This window comes from Sceloporus undulatus, chromosome 1 (genome assembly GCF_019175285.1).
Source record: "Sceloporus undulatus isolate JIND9_A2432 ecotype Alabama chromosome 1, SceUnd_v1.1, whole genome shotgun sequence".
Lineage (NCBI taxonomy): Eukaryota > Metazoa > Chordata > Lepidosauria > Squamata > Phrynosomatidae > Sceloporus > Sceloporus undulatus.
Window position 1 is genome coordinate 362,831,748 of NC_056522.1, and position 14,441 is coordinate 362,846,188.

Sequence of the window (14,441 nt, forward strand, 5' to 3'; positions counted from 1 at the left end):
ACGTGATTATACGGAACGTTCTCAGAACGCAGTGCGATAATCTCCTAAGCAAGCCAGTTTTATTTGGCCCATTGTGGATGCATCCTAGGAGAAGCACATTTGACTTTAAACCTCCCGAAGACATTAGGAATGGGAATATACAAAAATTGGTTGCAGAACACTTCAGTCTTCCTGGGCATTCCATCTGAAATCTCAGAACAGCAGTCATTGAACAAAAGAACTACAAAGGAAGATTGGAAAGAGAACCAGCAGAATTAGAATGTACCCACAGACTACATTCCACCAGAAGTGGTTTGAATAGAACTAATGGTTTCCTGGCACACTACACACATTTCAACACTATCTAACCCCCATCCTCATGAGGGCATCCTTGACCCGTTCATCACATCCCTCTCTTTTTCCCACAGAACATTCCAATATTCATTCATATGGTTATCTTGGGTCCCTTCAGGGAGAAAGAATTATAGAATTATAGAATCATAGAGTTGGAAAAGACCACAAGGGCCATCCAGTCCAACCCCCTGCTATGCAGGAATACACAATCCCAACAGATGGCCATCCAGGCTCTGTTTAAAAACCTCCAAATAAGGAGAGTCCACCACATTCCAGGTTCAGCTTATGGTAACCAAAGCAGGAAACACACACACACACACACACACACACAGTGCGTCTGAGTTATACGCGAACGCATTATATGCTGCTTTCAGCATACACTGAAAACAGCACTGGAAGAAGCAGCGCTGTGCACTGGAAGGAACAATGCTGTGTCTGCCACTGTGAGCATGAGCCACATTACTTCTAATGGGGCTCAAGCATATGTGCAATTTCTTTTACGCGTGAGTGTCCGGAATGGATCCCCCATGTAAAAGAAGGGACCACTGTATATGAACTCTCCTTGACTGTAGACAATAGTTGTCTTGTGGCCTTTGTTCTCCAACAACCTGACCTTCACTAAAATGGTATTTGCCACCTTCGCTAAAACTATACTCCATACCCATGAGGTTTGAATTTGAATTGACATTTTCACACACAAACGACCTGTATAGCTCTATTTCCACTCCAAAACATGCATCTGAGGAAGTATGTTCAAGTCTATAAAAGCTCATGCCACCAACTTCTTTCTTTCAGTTAGTCTCAAAGGTGCTACAAGATACCTTTCCATACTGATAACTTCCTGAAGGCTAATCTTAAAGATTGCCACTGGAAGTGGCTTGCAGTTGCAATTTTTGTCCAGTTTTGCATCTGTGGGAGGGACAATTGGCCCATATGCTCATCATGACTGCCGACTCCTGATTTATGGAGACAAAGCAGGAAATAGAGGAAGAAGGAATGTTGGGAGAAGCAGAAGAATACATTAAGACTGATGTCTCCTGCTTTCCACAGATAATTGGGCTTGTGCTTTGGGGGTGTGCCTCATGGTCCCTAATGAACAACGGAGCTCACTCCTGGAGGACTGCTTCAGGGCTGGATGGATACTTCTTGCTTTTTGGGGCAAAGAACACTGCCACACTCTGATAGATGCTGACAAAACTGCATTCCATGTACCAGAAGCTGACTTTGTGATCAGATAGCTCTGCTCTGACACTGTCTCCATCCTTCTATTTTATTAGCGTCAAAAGTTACATTCAACACCGCAGAGAATTACCAATGGTATGACCCCACACTGTGGCATGGTGCAACCTCCTTGGAAAACCTTGATCAGGGCAAATACATCTTCTCTGTAGATGAGGAGCGTGTCCCGTGCCAGTATGATGATGTCATCTTTCCACCTGAGACATCCTTCAGAGTGAACATTGCATCATCTGAGCAGATGATCCAGCTCAGGAGCATTGCTATAATGGGGCAGGTAAGTTGTGATATATGTGAGATGAAACCAGTGCCTCTTCTGCATCTTAGCTTTTGGAGTTTGCAGAGAACAATACCAAAAGATCACATCTAAAGATAGGTAGCTTCCTCTCGGTTTATAACAGATTGTGTGGGGCTATTGCCCCCATCCATCTTGAACATATCCAATTATATTTGATTTTGGAAACTAAACAGGGTTGGCCCTGTCAATGGACAACCTGAAGGCCTTTTCTCTCATTTGTGCTGTTTTTTAATCTTTAAAATGGACCTAACCTGACCACCCTTTAAATAGACAATGCCTTCTCTGTATTCTCTTCTCTGTCATACTACACAGTTATAGCAACATGATTCCATTTGAGTTACCATGGTTCCTGGGAAGCCTGGGATTTGGAGTTTAGAGAGTAGTAGTCAGAATTTTTAATCAGAGAGTTCTAGTGCCCCACCAAACTACAAACCCAGGATTTCAAAGGATATAGCTATGGGCAACAAACCTGGAATCATACTGTTTGAATTTTGTAGTGTGAAAGGGTCCTGAGACATAAGCCTATTACGTAAACCACTTAGGGAGTGGTTAAGTGCACTGATAAGCATCATAGAAATATACTTGCTATATTGCTACTCATATACAGGATCCCAAATTCAAACCTCATACCTCCCTAATTATAGTGGCTCAGGGGTGTATGTGTGTGTGTGCCTTCAAATTGCCTGTCAACTTATGCAGTCTCATGAATTTCATAAGGTTTTCTTAGGCACTGAATACTCAGAGATAGTTTTGCCAGTTCCTTTCTCTGAAATATTGCCTACAGCACCTGCTATTTATTGGCAGTCTCCTGTCCAAGTACTAACCAGGACTGACGCTGCTTAGCTTCCAAGATCAGACAGGATCTGGTTCCTTTAGGGTATTTAGGCACCAGAAATTCAGGTATCAGAAAAGAAATCCCTGCAAGAAACCAGAGTCACTCCTAATTAAAGAGAGTCATTCCTAATGATAGACATAAGAACACCAGTGGGCAGTGTCTCAAGTCTGTTAGCACACCCTGCATACCTAACACTGTATTTGGGATCCCTGTAGAGCTAGCATGTTCTTGAGAGGTCCAAAATGGTTCTGAAGGTTACTCAGCCTCTTGCAAAGCTAATTTCTCCAACATCTGAAGTAACACTGATAGTTGATGGGGACCTCCTAGTTCCTCACCACCTTTCTTTGGGTAACAAGTCTGAGGTGCTATAGCCAAACCACTAGGAGATGCAGCCACTTTCCCTTGAAAACTTTCTGTGAGCTCCCTGCAGAACTTGTTTAAAAGCATATGTGTGTTTTTGGGCATCCTCTGAGACTCTGAAGGTGAAAATTGCCTGAAAGACATACAATTAAGAAAACAAAACAAAAAAACATTTTCCTCACCCTTGTTTTAAAAGGAAAGTGGTACTACCACAGTTTAAGCACCACTTTCCCCCTCCTTTTTCCCTGAAGCAGAGTACTCTTGTGGGGGAGGCCTTTAGAATAGGGGCCACACAGCAATAGCAATAGCAAGTACATTTCTATACCGCTTATCAGTGAACTAGCACTCCCTTGCCAGTTTACAGTTTGTAAGTCAATTGCCCCCAACAAGCTTGGTATTCATTTTAGAGACCTACAGAAGGATGCAAGGCTGAGTAGCCATGCCTGGGATCGAACTCACAATCTTGTGGTTGTGAGTGGCTGCACTGCGCCACCAGGGCACATATGGCTGACAGGACCACCAGAGTCATAGCCCTGCAGCAATGGCCTTGGCTGTCCCTAGTATATCCTGGCCTCAGAGCTCTCTCAGTCTCCTCCCATTACCTGGCCCTCTGTTTCATACTTGGGCAACTGTCTGCATTGGCATCCCAGTGATCCACCTGACACATCTGCCGCTGCTACAGGTCACTCACTTCTGAGGTCAGAACGAGGTGCCCAACAATAATCACCTCAGAGAGAGCAACTGGCAACAGTGGCAGATGTGCCAGGAATCTCAGCAAGACATCCATGCAAACAGCCATCCAGATATGGAAATGGAATGTTCCATATAGTCCTAGATCTGGAGTAGTAAGAGGTGTTCTTAAAATTCGTGTTAAGGGTGTTATACCCTGATTCTGGTGCTGAACGTCATCCAAATTGTTCACACCAGAACTGGGATTTGGGCCATGTGTTGTCTGAAAAGAAGGACACCAGATGGGGGTGAGGTGGGGGGAAACGGGTCTTTTGGCCCAAGCAGACAAGGCCAATCTGTTAGGAAGATCACTCTTTTAACTGAGTGACAATCTTGCCATGTCAAGTACCCTTCAGACCTGAGAGGTCTCATTACACTGGTCAACCTGCACACACAATTTGTAGCTTAAATGACTGCTCCGTGGTGACTATGGCAGCTTGTTCATTTGAATCAGGCTTAGTGCTATTGCTATTTCCTGTACAAAACCACCAAGGCATCCTTTTCGGCTTCAGAAACAGGTGGCTGCCATTCCTAAATGACACTCTATACCACCTATGGGAAATAGCACTAGTTTTAATTAAAGTATGTTTTAAGATTATCTTTTTTTTATTCAGCAATCATGTATAAAACACATAGCACTGTTTCCAAAATATTGTAGCAACGATAAAACAAGATAAAATACAACTATAGTTATTGAAACACATATATCTTATAACATTATTTTTCCCTATCTTAAACCTTAGATAGTTCTTAGGGAAGCTCTATACAATTAATTTACATCCTTATTTTCATTTACTCGGGAGTTCATGTCTACCATGACAGCCATGGGCCTGTCCCAATTAGTCTCAGGACCTACGCATTTGGCTGGTAATACACTTGATGTTCTCTTCTGTACCGATATGGAGACGCCGTGGGCAGAGGTTTCTAATGTCTCTCCCTTGTCATGGACGGACCATTTCCTGGTCGAGGCTAATATCAAGGCTTCTACCCGGATCCCTCCTGGGGGTGGCGGACCTATTCGGATGGTCCACCCTCGAAGGCTGATGGAACCCAAAAGGTTCCAAGAAGCCCTAGAGGGGTCTATGGTTGGCGATTCTGTTGATGCCCTGACTAACATCTGGGATATTGATCTCTCCAGGGCTATATACAGTATCGCTCCCAAGCGTCTTCTCAGACCTGCTTCCAAAAAACGGCCTTGGTATACGGAAGATCTTCGGGCCAGGAAGCGGGTTTTGCGACGACTAGAGTGCAAATGGCGGAGACATCAGGCCTTAGCCGACAAGACACTCCTGGACTCTCTTTTGAAGGACTATGGAGTGGCGATAATCGCAGTGAAGAACTCGTTCTTTTCTGCGCGTATTGTGTCCGCGGAGTCGCATCCAGCAGAGCTGTTCAGGGTAGTGAGGGAGCTTACTCAACTCCCTCCTCCCCTGAACCCTATTTTGGAACCATTGAAAGCCTGCTGCGACGAGTTTAACAACTTCTTCGCGGATAAAATCTCTTGGATAAGGGTTGATCTCAACTCCATTATTAGTTCAGAATCTAGAGTAGAGGTGTCCAGAGCCTCCGTGGACTTGGTTAAACTGAACCACTTTGAGTCTGTCTGTACTGAGGATGTGGACAAGATTCTTCAAAGTGTTAGGAAGACGACTTGCTCGCTCGCTCCCTGTCCTTCATGGCTGACAGCTCAAGGGGGAACGGTTGTGACTAATATGTTGCACCGTATTATCAATACATCCTTCAGGGATGGGCAGTTTCCATCAACTTTGAAGACGGCCATTGTTAAACCTTTGTTGAAAAAGCCCTCCCTTGACCCCCTAATTCGGAACAATTATCGGCCTGTCTAGCTGCTGCCATTTTTAGGGAAGGTGATCGAGAGGGCAGTTGCCTTTCAGCTTCAAGGGACCTTGGATGAGACGGATTATCTGGACCCACTTCAAACTGGCTTCCGGGCGGGCTATGGAGTTGAGACTGCTATGGTCGCCTTAGTTGATGATCTCCGTCTGGGTATGGACAGGGGGAGCGTGTCCCTGTTAGTGCTCTTGGACATCTCAGCGGCCTTCGATACCATCAACCATGGTATCCTTCTGGGTCGCCTGAAGGAGTTGGGTATCGGGGGCTCTGTTTTGCAGTGGTTCCGTTCCTACCTCTCGGGCAGATTCCAGATGGTGGAGCTGGGGGACTGTCGCTCCGATAGGAGGGCCCTGACATCTGGGGTGCCTCAGGGAGCGATTTTGTCCCCTATGTTATTTAACATTTACATGAAGCCGCTGGGAGAGATCATCTGGAGACACGGGGTGCGGTGTTATCAGTACGCTGATGAAACCCAAATAGTTTTCTCTGTGTCTCTGACTGATGCAGTAACTAGGGATGGCATCTCTCCTATTAATGCTTGCTTGGAGTCGGTAATGGGCTGGATGAGGGAAAACAGACTCAGCCTGAATCCAGAGAAAACAGAAGTACTGGTGATTGGCTCTCCTGGCCTGGGTAAGGAAATTTTTCCACCTGTCCTAAATGGGGTCACGCTCCCTTTGAAGGACTCTGTTCGCAGTTTGGGGGTGCTCCTGGACTCGTCGCTTCACCTTACTGCTCAGGTGGATGCAACGGTCAGGAGCACCTGTTATCAGCTTCGGCTGATACGCCAACTGCGACCCTTCCTTGGCCGGGGGGACCTTGAAACCATTGTACATGCTCTGGTAACCTCTCGATTAGATTTCTGTAATGCGCTTTACATGGGGCAACCCTTGTACCAAATCCGGAAGCTTCAATTAGTGCAGAATATGGCTGCTTGGCTGGTTACTGGATGTTCCAGGGCCAGCCATATAACACCAGTCCTAAAAGATCTCCATTGGCTGCCTATTCGCTTCTGGGCCGAATACAAGGTGTTGGTTATCACCTATAAAGCCCTAAATGGCTTGGGCCCAGGGTATTTGGAGGACCGCCTCTCCCCATACAATTCGCCCCGCACTCTCGGGTCGGGTGAAAGACATCTTTTAAGAGTTCCAGACGCTCGATATGTATCAGCTCAGAGGGCTTTCTCTATTTCAGCCCCTCAGCTCTGGAACTCCCTCCCCAATGAGCTCCGTACTTCCACCTCTTCGATGCTTTCAAGAAGAACTTGAAGACTTTTTTGTTCCGCCAGGCTTTCCCCCCATGAGCCTTGTGGTCATTCTCTTCCCCTTGGCAATGTTTTTGTGTATTCCATTCTACACAGCCACTTGTAAAGGGTGTTGTTGGTTTTTACTGTTTTTAATTGTTAACTTTGTATTATTGTCATGTTGATGTTTTAATTGTCTTACTCTTTGATGTACACCACTGTGATCGCTGGAATAGCGGTATAGAAATAAAATTTTATTATTATTATTATTATTATTATTATTACTATTATGAATATAAGCTCATAGAAACTTTATTAAAGTATTAAAGTATTGTCAATGCTATCTTGCAATTGAGACTAACTGTTGCTAGCTACAAATTGTTGACCTCTTTCTGCTCCATCCCTGAATGGGCCTTAGAAGTTCACCAGTGACAGCCACCTGACAGAATATATGCAGAGCCATTCTGCAAAGCTCCAGTTCCATGGGCCAGGGACGTTCCGGTTGTCAAACACCAGATGCCCAGACAAATCAGGCTGTGAATGTGGAAACACTGCGGTAAGTTCTTCTTCTCCTCTGATACGCCCTGAGGCTTTAACACAAGGCTGGAAATCTTTTTTCCCCTTGAGGGCTATATTCTTTAGGGGATAATCTTCAAGGACCACCTTCCTGGGATGAAGCAATGAGTGGACAAAGCCAGTCAAATGTGTTTATTTCTCTCTCCTTCTCTGCCATCCCTTCTTTTTCTTTTCTCTACTTCTCCTCTCATCCCTCTCTGCCACATCCTTTATTTTTTCTCATGTTTTCTCTCCTCTCTGCCACCTCATGCCCTCTCCTGCTTTCTCTTATTTCTTGCCCTCTCTACCACCCCTTCTCTCTCCTCCTTCCCCCCCTTTCATTCTCTCTCAGGGGTTATTCACACTGTGCAAATAATCCTGGGTGAATCTGGGATAAATCTCTATTGGTCACACTCATCCTAAATGCACCTGACTAAATTTGACTTCGGGGTTTCTCCTGAGTTTTTTTTTTTTTAATCCACATCATTGGTAATGTGAATAACTGATGTGAATAGACTTGAATAGACCCAGGATTAAATGCTGCATGCCATGAGCATGTTCCAAATGCATTTGCATCAACTCCATCTTTATTCAAATTCCTGTGTTTATGAGCAACTGAACTTGGAGAGATGCACATCGATGAAGATCCACAGTGTGAATAACAAACCTGGAATGAGTGAGTAAAATAAATGTCTGAAGGACCTCTCAGTCTCTCTCTGCCACTTCTCTGACTATTTCCCTCTCTACCATCCTTTTTCTTTCCCTCTTTCTCTCTCTCTGACATCCTTTTTTTCATTCTTTCTCTTCCTCCTCCTCTCTGCTACCCCATTTCTCCCACACTGCCACCTTTTCCTCCTCTTTCTCTGCCAATTCTTTTCTCTATCACCCCTTCTCTCTGTCTTTCTATCTTTGCCACCACCTTCTCTTGCAGGTCTTTTACTCCCACTCTTTTACTCTCCCTCTCCCATTTCTCTCTTCTCCACTCACTGTTTCTGCATTTCTCATCCCCAACTTGCCGGGTATTAGGGAAAGGAAAAGACAACTCTTTCTAGATATCTGAACCAACTGCTTGCAAAGGTATTTTGAATAGGGACGCAGGTTGCTGAGCCTGCTCTAGGATCTGTGGTCAAAAAACTGTTATCAACAGGAGAACTGGAGGAAACTGAACGGCTAATTAAAAGACCTCATGTGAGCACAGTTGCTACTGCTAAACTAATTAAGCTAATTTAATCAGAACAGTTCACAAAGATAAGCATCTGTGTATCAAGTTGGGTCTTCGAGCGCAATGCTACTTAAAGGGGTGGTGCGTGGGCAGATGTGGTTTGCGAGCTATCAGCTACTAGACCATGGTGATTTTCCAGGGAAAAAAGGCAAACAGTTTATAGTCAATGGGCACAAATATGATACCAGGTTAGGGAGACAATGCCAATTCCCCCAGATCAGATAATCTGAGTAGCACTGTTCTAGGAAGTTTCTTGTGCTGATCCAGTGAAGAAAAGAGGGCAGCCAACCCATAGTTCAGGGCAGGTTGGAGAAACTTTGATCTTTCAGTGGTCCTTCACACTACACAAACATTCCTTTAATATCACTTTAACTGCTCTGGCTGCATCCTATGGAATCTCAGGATTTGCATGGCAATCCTATGGATGAGACATATCCAATACCCGCTATCCTCCACCACTCCACTTAGTTCCTGCTAATTCATGTCTGTGACCTCTCTCATTCAGTCTATCTATCTGGCATGTAGCCTTCCACTCTTTCTGATGCCCTCTACCTTTCCTAGCACTAGAGAGCTCTACTGTTTCAACCTACAGGATGCCATAGGACAATAATGCCAAACCTTTTAGAGACCGAGTGCCCAAACTCAGTGGCATTCCCCCACCAGGTGTCACCTGGTGCAGGGAGGAACTTCCAGGTGGACCTTCCACCTTCCAGGCCAGGACTTCCAGGGGAAAACCCAAGGCACACTTTCTCAGCCTCAGGCTGGTAATAGCAATCCCCCCCCCCCCGTGAAAACTTGCCAAGAAAACTCCATGATAGTTTCTCCTTAGGGTTGCCATGAGTCAGAAACAACTTGAAGGCACCAGGCACCACACACACACACGTCATGCTTTCTCAGCCTCAAAGGGTGGCAACCTCTCTCTGCTCCTTCCCTGTGCCTTTAACTATCTCTGGGAGCCAGTGAAAGGCTTGGGACAGGGGGCGAGGAACAGGCGCGTGTCTGGTCTGCTCTGCTCCTTCCCCTGTCCTTCCCTTCCTTTCACTGGATTCAAAAAACTAGTTAAATGGGAGGGAGGGTGGGGGAACAGACACAAACATACATCTGCTCCTTCAGCTGTCTCTGGGGAGACACTTGAAGGGATGGGAGGATGGAGGAAAAGGAGGAACAGGTGTGCACCAGATCTTCTTCTTCCCCTTCCCTCCCATCCCCTTAACTGCTTCCCCAGAGAGCTGAAAGAACAGGAGGGCAGGGGAAGAGGAGGAAGAGGCTGTGTGCCCACAGGGCAAGCTCTGAATGCTAGAGAGGGGACACATGCCATAGGTTCGCCATCACTCCCATAGGGTGTATCCATGTCAGATTAAATTAGGGTTGCCATAACTGAGGAGCTCCGAACCGGGACAAATGTAGGACAAGGCTTTAAAATGTAGGACCTTTTTTTTTTAAAGGTCCTACATTTTAAAACCTTGTCCTCCTGCTCCTTCCCAGCTTGGGAGGAAGCCTCAGCCTCCTCTCAGGCCGGGAAGGATGCAAGGGCTGCTCCTCATCGCGGTGATCACCGCAGTGGGAAGCAGCCTCCTCCCGGCCTCCACTCCCTTCCCTGGCCTCTGTGGAGGCTTGGGCCTCCAAAGAGGCCGGGAAGGAGGGAGGAGAGCGCCCGCGATCGGCGCGATCGCCACGATTGCGGGTGGCCCCCAGCTTCTCTCCCAAGCCCCAGAGGCCCTGGAAGAGTGCTCCGCGACCGCGGAGCCGCTTCCAGGGCCTCCGGAGGGGCCTGGGAGAGCTTCTCCCAAGCCCCAGCCTCCAGGCCCTCTCTGGAAGGGGGGTGTCCCGGGGGCGGGGCCAAACCGGGGCGGGACCGTGTGGACCCGCCCCAAACCGGGAAAGTCCCACCCCCAGGCGGGATATGGCAGGCCTAGATTAAATTAGTATCACTGTGTTATAATTCTTTAGTGTGAAAGAGACCAGTGGACAACAGATCTTATAGTTGCTTTCCATTGGTTATAGAAAGGGGCCAGGCATTCCTCTGCTAATTTGTACATTTTTCCTCACTAATAATATTTGCCATATTGAACACACACTGATGTTGCTTGGCCACAGTGTTCATCTGTGAAATCTTGAAGGAAATTATAGTGTAATTCTTAGACATCTGATTCAAGTAAAAGATGGCCCACCCCTTCTCTGGACTTTCCTTCAGGGATAGCAATCAATCCAACCACAGTGGAATTACAGTTTTAATAACATATATATATATATATATATATATATATATATATATATATATCCCAATTAATTCCAGTTGGGAAGATACCGAGGAGCACAGTGAAATGAAGACAGGGTACCACCTCCGTTTTGGAGCCTTGGTCTCTTTCTATCACCCAGGGCATTTGCTTATGTCTAAGGAGAGAGAAGTTTTCTGTTTCCTAAAACATGGCCCCAGCCATTACAAGTAAATTTGTGCCAGGACTTTATCACACCAGCCTGTTGTTTCACCACAATCATGCTAGTTTAAGAATGGTTTGGAATAATTTCTTATCACACTTTTCCCCATGATAGCACTTTGGTGATTTATGGTCACATGATTTGTTTCCTATACTGCCAAACACTGCCTTCCAGGAGGAATGGGGGGGGGAAGGGGGAATGAGCAATCATGGCTGTCAACTGCCTTCTGAAGTTGGCGGCTGTCTGAATTTGCACATAGCAGCTGGCTTCAGGAAGGTGTTGGCTGCTATGATCACTGTTCCCCTCCACCAAAGCTTAATGCTGCTGTGTGCACATTCACACAGCAACCCCACATTTCAGGAGGAAGCAGGGACAAGTGATGCAGCCACCAGCCATTTCCCGAAGCAGGCTGTTGTGTGAGTGTGCATGAAGCAACCAGTAATAATAATAATATAATAAATAATTTATTTATAGCCCACCCAATCACTAGGAATCCAGGCGGGTTACAATAGTAAAAATACATTACAATAAAATACTAAATGGTCCCTTCCCAACCCCCTCCCCAATACTAAAACTAGAAATAAACAGTCAGAATTTAAAAACAATAAAATGCAATATAGCATTAGGTTAGAATTAAAAATAATTTGGCAGGCAAGGAGAAAATCAGAAAATTGGGATCATATTCATGAACATGCACAAGGGAGGAAGCTGGAATTTGTTGGCTAGGTTGAGAAGGCTTGCCGGAAGAGATCCGTCTTAAGAGCCTTTTTGAAGTCTGTAAGAGCAGAGATATGGTGGATCTCTTCCAGCAAGTCATTCCACAACTTCGGTCCAGCAGTAGAGAAGGCTCTTTGAGTAACAGACGTTAGCCTAGCATTTTTTGGCTGAAGTAAGTTCTTATTTGAGCACCTCAATGTGCTGGACGGACAGTACGGAAGAAGGTGTTCCCTTAAGTATTCTGGACCCAGGCCATGTAGGGCTTTAAAGGTAATCACCAACACTTTGTACCTTACCCGGAAACTGATTGGCAGCCAATGAAGGGACTTCAGAACAGGTGTTATATGATCATTCTGGGAAATACCTGTAATTAGTCTTGCTGCCATGTTTTGTACCATCTGAAGTTTCTGAACTTGGCACAGAGGTAGCCCCAAGTAAAGTGCATTACAGAAGTCCAATCGAGAGGTTACCAGTGCATGTACTACTGTTTCAAGGATCCCTGGCTCCAGAAAGGGGCACAGCTGGCGTATCAGCCGAAGCTGGTAGCAAGTGCTCCTGACTGTCACATCCACCTGCGCTGACAGCTGGAACGACAAGTCAAGGAGCACCCCCAAGCTGCAGACAGAGTCCTTCAAGGCTCTGTGGATATAGTATAGTATATCTTGATTTCAGTAAGGCCTTTGACAAAGTTCCCCATGATATTCTTGCAAACAAGATTGTAAAATGTGGGCTAGACAAGGCAACTGTTACATGGATTTGTAACTGGCTGACTGACCAAACGCAAAGGGTGCTCAACAATGGCTCCTTTTCATCCTGGAGAGAAGTGACCAGTGGGGTCCCACAAGGCTCTGTCCTCGGGCCAGCTCTATTCAACATCTTTATCAATGACTTGGAGGACAAAATTGGGGGAATACTTATCAAATTTGCAGATGACACCAAATTAGGAGGAGTAGCTAATACTCCAGAGGACAGGATCAAGATTCAAAATGACCTGAACAGACTAGAAAACTGGGCCAAAGCTAACAAAATGAAATTCAACACAGAGAAATGTAAGGTACTGCACTTAGGGCAGAAAAATGAAAAGCACAGATATAGGATGGGAGACACCTGGCTGAATAAAACTACGTGTGAAAGGGATCTAGGAGTCCAAGTAGACCACAAGTTGAACATGAGTCAACAGTGTGATGTGGCAGCTAACAAGGCCAATGCGATTTTAGGCTGCATCAATAGACGTATAGTGTCTAGATCCAGGGAAGTAATAGTGCCACTATATTCTGCTCTGGTCAGGCCCCACCTGGAATACTGTGTCCAGTTCTGGGCACCACAATTAAAAAAGGACATTGAGAAACTGGAGCGTGTCCAAAGGAGAGCGACTAAAATGGTGAAAGGTCTGGAAACCATGCCCTATGAGGAACGACTTAGGGAGCTAGGGATGTTTAGCCTGGAGAAAAGAAGGTTAAGAGGTGATATGATAGCTCTGTTTAAATATTTGAAGAGATGTCATATTGAGGAGGGAGCAAGCTTGTTTTCTGCTGCTCCAGACACTAGGACCCGCAGCAATGGATGCAAGCTACAGGAAAAAAGATTCCACCTCAACATTAGGAGGAACTTCCTGACAGTAAGGGCTGTTCGACAGTGGAACAAACTCCCTCGGAGTGTAGTGGAACCTCCTTCCTTGGAGGTCTTCAAACAGAGGCTGGATGGCCATCTGTCGGGGATGCTTTGATTGTGATTTCCTGCATGGCAGGGGGTTGGACTGGATGGCCCTTGTGGTCTCTTCCAACTCTACGATTCTATGATTCTATGATTCTATGATATAGTATCTACTTATGGGAAGTGTGATCCCATCTAGAACTGGCTGACATAACTCCATTCCCGGGTTCGGGTTTTCAATAACAAGTACTTCCGTCTTACCTGGATTCAGCTCGAGTCAGTTTTCCCTCATCCAGTCCATTACCGCCCCAAGACAGGCATTCAGAGGAGAGATGCAATCCTTAGTCACTACATCAGTCAGAGAAATATATTTGGGTGTCATTGGCGTACTGATAACACCAGCGACTTCATGTAAATGTTAAACAGCATGGGAGACAGGATGGCACCCTGAGGGACACCAAATTTTAGCTCTCGTTTAGAGGAGTAACTGTCTCCCAGCGCCACCATCTAGAATCTTCCCGGGAGGTAGGAACGGAACCACTGTAGAACAGTGCCTCCGATACCCAACTCTCTCAGGCATTCCAGAAGAATATTCAGGAAGCTGTTGATGACCACAAAAGAGGGGAAGGAGGAGAGGAGCAAAATCATGTGCCCTCACACCAAATTACTGCCTGAGAAGCAAAACTGTAGCAGAAGGGACCTTTCGCACAAAGGCAAAAATGGAATAGTAGCAAGGTTGACAGCCTATTGACAGGGTTTGCCCATCTATGAAAAGGTGCACTACAGTAGCGAATGAAATGCAAGGCAGCTGCAAGACAGACATGACATCATGTGATAAGTACTGGTCAAAGACACCTGTTAAATTCCACTTCTCTAACCTTGTGTGATAAAGTCCCCAGAGCTCAGAAATTTCACTTTATTAGACTACTGGTTCCAGAAGCCTACAGAAAATGTGGCCACTGGTCAT

The 14,441-nt window shown here is 45.8% G+C and overlaps 1 protein-coding gene across 1 annotated transcript in view; it reads left to right on the forward strand.

The window, feature by feature from the left end:
- Positions 1–14,441, forward strand: part of AMN (amnion associated transmembrane protein) — a 143,569-nt gene that overhangs the window by 104,181 nt on the left and 24,947 nt on the right. The window contains exons 5-6 of the mRNA XM_042472272.1: positions 1,611–1,846; positions 7,307–7,444. Coding sequence (XP_042328206.1) covers positions 1,611–1,846; positions 7,307–7,444 — 374 coding nt within the window. The remainder of the gene's footprint in view (positions 1–1,610; positions 1,847–7,306; positions 7,445–14,441) is intronic.